Source organism: Aulonocara sp. 'chitande type north' Nkhata Bay, linkage group LG19 (genome assembly GCF_057382095.1).
Source record: "Aulonocara sp. 'chitande type north' Nkhata Bay isolate Kocher_YH1m ecotype deep benthic linkage group LG19, A_spYH_male_GT1.1, whole genome shotgun sequence".
NCBI lineage: Eukaryota > Metazoa > Chordata > Actinopteri > Cichliformes > Cichlidae > Aulonocara > Aulonocara sp. 'chitande type north' Nkhata Bay.
Window position 1 is genome coordinate 27,453,174 of NC_141362.1, and position 8,549 is coordinate 27,461,722.

The 8,549-nt window shown below is 39.0% G+C and overlaps 1 protein-coding gene across 1 annotated transcript; it reads right to left on the bottom strand.

The window, feature by feature from the left end:
• Positions 1-562: 562 nt before the first annotated feature.
• cga (glycoprotein hormones, alpha polypeptide) lies at positions 563-1,979 on the bottom strand. Its single transcript, XM_086273994.1, has 4 exons — positions 1,936-1,979; positions 1,735-1,846; positions 1,316-1,500; positions 563-891 (listed from the first exon to the last, which is right to left on the bottom strand). The coding sequence occupies exons 1-4, from the start codon at positions 1,936-1,938 to the stop codon at positions 817-819; spliced, it is 375 nt and encodes a 124-aa protein (XP_086130120.1). The 5' UTR covers positions 1,939-1,979; the 3' UTR covers positions 563-816.
• Between the last annotated feature and the right edge of the window lie 6,570 nt (positions 1,980-8,549).

Below are 8,549 nucleotides of genomic sequence, written 5' to 3' on the forward strand. Positions count from 1 at the left end.
ACGCGAACTAGACAAGGGGATGCAGGTGATAGGGGAGACAGAGCAACTAAAGAAGACAGAGACATAAGCCATAAGACAGAACTCAAAGAAACCAAAAACTAGGAAGTATAAATAATATCAAAAACTCAAAAACCCTGGGTCGACGACCCAGGCATCCTAACACAAACGTTAAAGTCGAAGTTACGGTACATCACCACCCATCCTAATAGCTCTCTTTAAATGAACGTTTAGTATTAAAAATGACATCTTTATTAGGTGTCTGAGCTCATCCAAGTGTCATCAAACTGAAGTGGTTAAATCATCACTCTAATGACTTCTATCTTTCCTACGCTGACTTAAAATTCAGCTATATTTCTATAATTTATTTGCCATTAAAGCACATTTTGGCTGTTAGTTCCTGAAAATGTTCTATTCTGTCGCCTTACTGACATTAGAGTGTCTCAGCCAGAAAGTCAGTTCTCACTTTTTAGTGAGGTGCAGTTTGTGTAAGAATGCACCTTTCTCCAAAGAAACACTCATGAAAACCTCCTTGTAACAAATCATTCTGCATGGATTTAAAAATAAGACTCATTCCTTAATCCAAGCTCTTGTTGCACATTTTAATCGTTTTTCAAATCCACAATTTTTCAAATACAAATAAGGCAAAAAAAAAAAAAAGTAGGTTAAAGAAACATCACAGCCACAGAATTACTGTGAAATATATTCTGGAAACACAAACACATGCATTTTAAAACAGAGTAAAGCGTGTGCATATTAAAAGAAACACAACATGTTTGCCAAGCCGAAGGATGCAGAGTGGTCCCCAGTCCCCATCTGTCATATCTTATGAAAGTAACAGGTGCTGCAATGGCAGTCTGTGTGGTTTCTCACCGAAATGCCAGCTATCAGGATCTGCAAAAGGAACAGATGATTAAGGAGGGGGGAAAAGGGTGAACATTAACACAAAAATGGCATAACACTAAACCGTTCTGTCATGGTATTTTGCTCTATAGTCTGTAGTAGTGTTTTAAACTGAAATAAAAACCATATGAGAAGCTTATGTGCATTTTTTTTCCAATAATAATAATAATAATAATAATAATAACCCTTTAAAAGTTATATAAGATCCCCTAAAATAAAAAGAAATGAATAACACAATCATTCACTCAGAAAAAGTGCTTACATGTAATACACATCCTAACTATTCGATAGCATCCAACTCCAAGATTTGTTTTGCTAAAATCTTACTGACACCAACATAAATTAGGCTAAAAAGTCACAAATTCATAGAAAAGTTAAATAGCTGCCTGACATTGTCATGTGTTTGTGCCTCTACCTCGTGGCTGTGCCTTGCGACGCAGCACGTCGCCTCTGAGGTGATGTTTTTTGGGATATTCATTGTCTTCATGGCTCTGAGAGGTGTCGGGTACGCTCTGGAGAAGCAGCAGCCCATGCACTGGTAAACCGGACGTTCCCTTGAGAAAAGATTGTTCTTTCTCAACGTGCATTCTTCACAGCCCACTAGAGAGGGTGGTTTAGAAAAGGGAACCATTGCTAAAAAACCCAAACTGCACGGTTTGCAATATTGTGCCAGCATTTGAACACTGAGATTAAAAACACAATCTCTGTGATAAGAAATTTAGAACAGAACATTGTGACTTTCATAAGACTCAGATCATTTACATTTAATTTCAAGTCCAATTATAAAACACTGGATGAACTTAAAATAGTATTTACATCATAAACAATTCTTACTGTTTGATAAGTCAATGTTGGGATAGGAATCAGCTATGTAAAGAAGAAAAGACAACAGCAGAAGGGACAGTCCAGGTGACTTCAGTGAGCCCATGGCGGTTGTAGCAATTATCTAAAAATATAGAAACAAATACAGAGAAAGTGGTAAATGCAAATAAAGAACTATAAAGTTAAAGCATAAGTATAGAGACAGAGTATTACCATGTTGAGAGAAAGTGTCCCCTTCACTGTGCCTCTGTACAGAACTTACTTGTAGTGAGAACTTCTAGTCTAATCCATCCCATTATATAGCCCACACATTTTCCTAGCAATTTCCTGGATTAAGTGAAGCTTACCAACCTTATCAATGATCTCTGTGACCCAGTGGAAACTCAAAACATACTTCATTATCATCCTTCCATTCTGACGACGGTGGTTACATTTAATCCCCGGATTTATGTTACTAGGTAACTGAGGGGTGAGCAAAAAGGGGGGAATTAATTAGAGATTTATCTTAGGCATTTCGGTTTAGTGGACAAAGGTCATTTTTAAGGCTAATGTGCATAAAACTGTTTTCGTGACTTTTTAGAATTCTGAGGTGTGTAAAAAGGGCCGATGCTGAAATACACAATTTATTAAAGTGATGTCATCAAACTAAATGTTGCTGCCTTTTCTTAACCGCTCTCGGTTCCACGGGGACTAACACGAATAGATGCAAACGTCTAAGAACAGCAGCTGAGAACAACAAAAGACCTGCTCCGGTGGTCTCTGATTTACCTTTCTTTGAGCCACGATTTTGCTTTTACATTGAACGAGTCAATGGTTTTGTTTGCGGTGATAAAAAAAATCCACATGTGTGGATGTTTAACTGTAAAACAGGATGTTTTTCATTTTGCATCAAGTGCTCTCATTATGGGTACTTGTTTACTGCTAGAGTTTAAAGTCATTTGACTCACTAAATGTAACTCCAAAATACTAAGTCAAAAATGGTTGCACAAACAGTCATCACTAAGACCCGCGTCAGATGTTATCAGTCCATACAGTGGGTGTTATTAGCAGAAATCAGTCCTATTTTATGCCATTAATTTAATACTTTGGCACTAGTTAGAACTTATTCCATCTCTTCAAGTATGATCTCACATGAAAAATTCATACTGGATTCTGTATTACTGACAAGAAAGCATCTGGTTAGCTTATAACATTACATCAATACTGTATATACATTTTTTTAGAGCATGTATAGAGCTGTTAAAAACTCGTTGTCCCCTCACACTCACAAGATCATCAAAGAAATGTTGACATTAGACAAAGACCATTCATTTACCCTAATACACGATATTATGTTTTAAAGACTGCATTTTGTATTTAGGTTATCTTTGACTAATATTCAGATTTGTAAAAATGTATCCGATGTTCAGAAACATGTAAGCGTGAGAAATATACAAAGAAAAAAAAAGAAAGCACTTTGACTCATTTTAACACTGTGGCTTTCTGTAAAAACTGAGATGTAAGATGTGAAATAGTTCAGTCGAGCATTTTTGTCTTCCTCTTTTCACCTTATGCTGTGTTAAACTAACTCCAATACATCTTATTTCACGGGCAGACATCAATTTTCATGTACATTTTCAGCACTTCTAAAAATAATGCATGTCTTCCTCTGTAAAACTCACTCACTTCCTATTGTGAACTTTTAAACAGGCATTACAGAAATAAACCTAAAAAGATTTCATCTGTTTCTCAGTAGAGAAACATTTTTTTTTAAAGAAAGGATTAGAATTAATTTAGATAAAAGAAGCTATGAATTAATGAGCTGGTGTTTGATGGTTGTTAGGGGGGATCCATGTCTCCACCTCTAACATCTAAAATGTCAAGGATGAATATGAATGTATTTTGGATTTTGGTTGTGTGTTTACATAAGAACCCATCCCTCGTGTCCTTGGTTGTGCTGGTGATAAATCCTTGGCTTAAGTGTAGAAGACAAGATGTTCAGTGGCCCGAAATGTTAAGAGATTATTTTTTTTGCCATATGCCAGATCAGTCGTTGTAGCATGAAATGTAACTGCGTTATAAATCTAACATTCATAATAAAGTAATTATGCTAAAAAGTATTTGACTGTATGCTGTTGCTTTGCATAGCTGGAAGGCAAATCCAATTTCAATCAAATCAAAATATAATGGCCACATTAGCGCTGCTATCTGAGAAGGCCTTTCATTGAAACTGTTAATTTTAACCATAAAAAAAGAATAATACTACATCTCTTTGACTGCTTTTATTCATTTATTTATTTATTTTTTACCCTTTCATGCTTTTTTCTGGGTTACTTACGTAACACCATATTTGGCTATTTGCAGCAGTGTCTAAAATAACTGCTTCAAATCATCACTGATGAGTGAGTTCGTGTAATGAAGCCGAGCTGAATAAGTATGTCAAAGGAAGTGGAGATGTTATGAGATGTTTACAGTAACTGACAGTTCAGAGGAGGGGTGCTGCATATTAAAGGGATTTAACTGAAAGTTCACTGAAAACAACAGTCAGTGATAGAAACACTCATCTTTCTCACTAATCTGTTTCACAGTCTTCTGCTTTTTATACTCAAGTATTATGTTACATTTCTGCAGATTCACTTGAAAGCCTCAAACTACTACCTTGTCCACAATCATCTCATTCCACTGTCAAAATGAGGACAAGGATCAAAAGTTGTAGTATACATAGTTACGTGCCATGAGAATACTCTTTAGTTGGTTAGATGTTGATGATGTAGAAGAAGCGGCTTTTCTCAACCATTGAAATAACTGTCATCATCACTTGTGTTTTTCAGGACATATGGTTTTTCAGGACTTTGTTGTTGTGAAACTGGCCAGTGCATTTCTTCTATGTAAATCATTTTTTCTTCTTCTTTTTTTTAATCTCACATGTAAGCTATAAAGTACAAATTCAACACTTTGAATAAACTACAGTTATTATGTCTGCTTTGTTTGTCATGAAATAATAGGGGAATCGATTTGCCTATGAAACAACTTGTCAGTTAATTAAAAAAAAAATTGAAGAAGATGGATAAAAATGGCTGCCATTTCTATATATTTAATGCTAAATTTAACAAACAAAAACCCCTTGTTCAGAAGTCTGCTATAACATTGTTGTTTGATTTAAAATCTGCTGTGGTAGTGAAGAGAGGCAAAAGAACAACTGTTGATAAGGATGTAGAAGAGATACGATGTATTCTTAGTTACCAAGGTAACTGCAATATTTAGTGATAACAAATTTCTATTAAATCTTGAACTAACCAAGCAGACTGGAAAATGTGTTGTATAACATGAAGTAAAGCTGATTGGACACAGTGGTCGTAGCACAATCTTACATTTTCAATTCATTGGGTTAAGACTATTTACATCATTTAGCTTTTTCGAACGGGGATATTGACATCCTGGAAAAGATTACTCTGATTAGAATTGAAATGCTTTGTAACAGGATAGAAGTGATCACTCAAATCAAGTTTGGAATCATTTCTAGGGAACCTTTCCACTGTGGGGACAAGTGGATACAAACCATTACAGCAAAAATTTCCACCACAGCATAACAGAGCCACTAGATCCACTCAATAGTTCAAGTTTTTCCTGGACAATTTTGGCACCAGTATTCCACAGCATGTTGCAGGAAATCGAGGAAAAGGGCAGACTACCACCAAATATGAATTCTGCCAACATTAGTCTCCTGCTAAAACCAGGCAAAGACCCTTTATTTCCCTCAAGCTATCGTCCAATTTCTCTTTTAAATGTAGACCTTAAAATAATCTGCAAAGCTCTCTCAAAGAGATTAGAGAAAATGACCCCCCTCTTAATTCATCCTGACCAAACTGGTTTCATAAAAGGTCGGCACTCCTCAACAAACACTCGTAGATTACTTAATTTAATAGACTACTCATACGATAAAAACATCGAAACCATAATATTATCTCTAGATGCAGAAAAAGCATTTGACAGAGTTAATTGGAAATTTTTATTCGCAACTTTACACAAATTTGGTTTTGGAAACTCTTTCATAAACTGGATAAGAATATTATACAATTCCCCAACGGCTCGTATCAGAACAAATGACCAGACATCCTCCAGCTTCTGTCTCCTGAGGGGCACCAGACAGGGATGCCCACTCTCCCCTTCACTTTTTGCAATTTTTATCGAACCTCTAGCAGCAGCATTTAGACAGGCTACAACAATTAAGGGCATAAAATGTAAGAACATAGAACATAAAATCAGTCTCTATGCGGATGATGTGTTGCTTTTTCTGCAAAACACACAAACCAACCTCTCTGAGGTAATTACTTTAATAAACTGGTTTTCAAGAGTTTCAGATTATTCAATTAACTGGCCAAAATCTACAGTTCTCCCCATTAACTGCTCCTTCCATAATTCTTCCTCTGCCCCACTGCAATCCGGAAATATTAAATATTTAGGTATTAATGTCTCTCCTAAGCTTTCAGACTTAACTAAACTAAACCACATCCCACTTCTAAAGAAAGTAGAAGGCGATCTGACTAGATGGAAATCTTTACCCATATCACTCATGGGAAGGGTCGCCACTATAAAAATGATGATCTTGCCAAAAATAAATTACTTATTTTTGATGATCCCTAACAAACCATCACAAGATTGGTTCAGATCTCTGGATTCATATATTTCCAAATTCCTTTGGAAAGATAAACCCCCGCGTATTAGCTTAAAAACGCTACAAAGAACCAAGGATAGAGGAGGATTAGATCTGCCTAATTTTCACCAATACTTCTTAGCCAACAGGCTTCAGTTCATCTCAGAATGGTTAAAACATACCTTCTTAGTTGAGCCCTGGCTAGATGTTGAACAGGCACTATGCAAGGATCTAGAGATTTCAGACCTACCATTTATTAGCTCAAACATCAAAAGACATGAATGCTTTAAAAGTATCAACATCAGCTTTTCTCTAACAGCATGGTGGGAGTTTCTAAAAATAACGGAGTCTTCATTAATCCCATGCAAACGTACACCTATCTGGAATAACCCTGACATATTACAAAACAATAATATGATTAATTTCCCAGAATGGAGTTGTAAAGGAATTAAATACTTAGAACATATATTAGAGGGAACAGAATTTACTCCATTTGACAGACTAGTTGAACAATATGGGATCAACAAGACAAGGTTTTTAGAATATCAACAAATTAAATCCATAGTAAAAAAGAAATTTAACCTCAGTCAAGTTGAATTACAAACACCACTAAGTGCGGCACATTTTCTTACTCTTAAATCCCCCAAATTATTATCTAAAATATACAGAACACTTTCTAAATTAGATGAATCAATATCCCTTCCTACTGCAAAGTGGGAAGCAGATTTATCAGTCAACCTAGACCAAAACTTCTGGTCTCAGATTTGCTTAAAAACTTTTAAATTAATTAAAAATCCCAGTCTGCAATTAATACAATACAAAATACTTCATAGAGTGCACTATACAGGTCATCGGATGTTCAAGATGGGCTTTACATCTTCCAACAACTGCTCACACTGTCAAGGCAATACACCAGACAATTACATCCACGCTCTTTGGTTCTGTCCACCAGTGCAAAAGTTTTGGCGCGAGATATGTGAAGACTTATCAAAGTGTCTGAAATGTAACATTCCAACTTCCCCCTTAGTGTGTCTACTGGGCAGCTTAGATAATGTCACTTCAGAAAAGAATATAGCCCATATGATCTTCACTGCCCTATGCATAGCCAAGAAAACAGTCCTCATGAACTGGAAAAATAAAAATAATCTTAATTCTAACCAATATAGAAATTATCTATTAGATTACATTAGTCTTGATACAGCCTCTGCCACCACATTAGATCAATTGCTCTGGGCCCCTTTTATCAGCTCCATCACCTAGTGGGGGTGGGGGGTCATAGTTTGGTCCCGCCTTCACTGTTGTGATTGGTGTGGGGGTAGGGACAGGCTTAGGGCGTCGGGGGGTTCCCCGGAGGCATCTTCCTTGGGGGGCTCAACCCGGGGTAGCGGTCACGTCCGGTTGGGGGCTCTGTTGGCTCTCAGGTGACTGTTTCCTCGCGGCTGCGTGCAGCGGGGCTAGGGGAGGGTCTGTGCTGACGGACGTGGGTTACTGACCTGGCAACCTGGCTGCCCCTGGGTGGGTCCGGGATGGGCGTGAGGTTCTGGGGGCGCTCCGTCTCTGGGCTGGGGCCCGGGCCGGGCCTCGGGGGCTTGGGTCCTGGTTGGTGTGTTGCCGGGGTTGTGGGCGGGTGGGTGCATGGGGGCCCGGCCCTGGAGCAGGGTGCCTCCGGTGCGTCGAGCCGCCTGGGGGGCTCTTCAACTGGTGGGGGGGATGGTCACATCTTGCAGGAGCTTTCTTCTCTTCAGGAACTCTCTGCAGGAGGGGGAGATACAGGAGAGGTGGAGGAAGATCTCAGCCTGGGCGTTTACCGTCTTATGTAGTCTGGAAGATGTGTGGATGGTGGGGTGGGTGCAGTTTTCTCTGTGGTGGGGTTGGGTGGACTGTCCAGGGCTCTGTGGAGCCGGGGGGCGCTACTGCACTGGGCCCCGGTCTGATGGGCCTGGGCCCCCCTTCCCTGGCGGGTCGCGGAGGGTGGGAGTGCCTACCCTCCCTTCCTTCCCTCCCCATCTCCAGCTGCCTCCCTCTTCCCGCTCCTCCACAACCACCCACACATGCAGGGCCTTGGAGTAGGGGTATGTCACCAGGGTGCAGAGGAGGCTACCCCCCCCCCCCCCCTGTCCCCTTCTGGCTGCCTCTGCCTCAATTTTATCCCACAACTTAGACATTCACATTATTCACACTCTCATTACACATA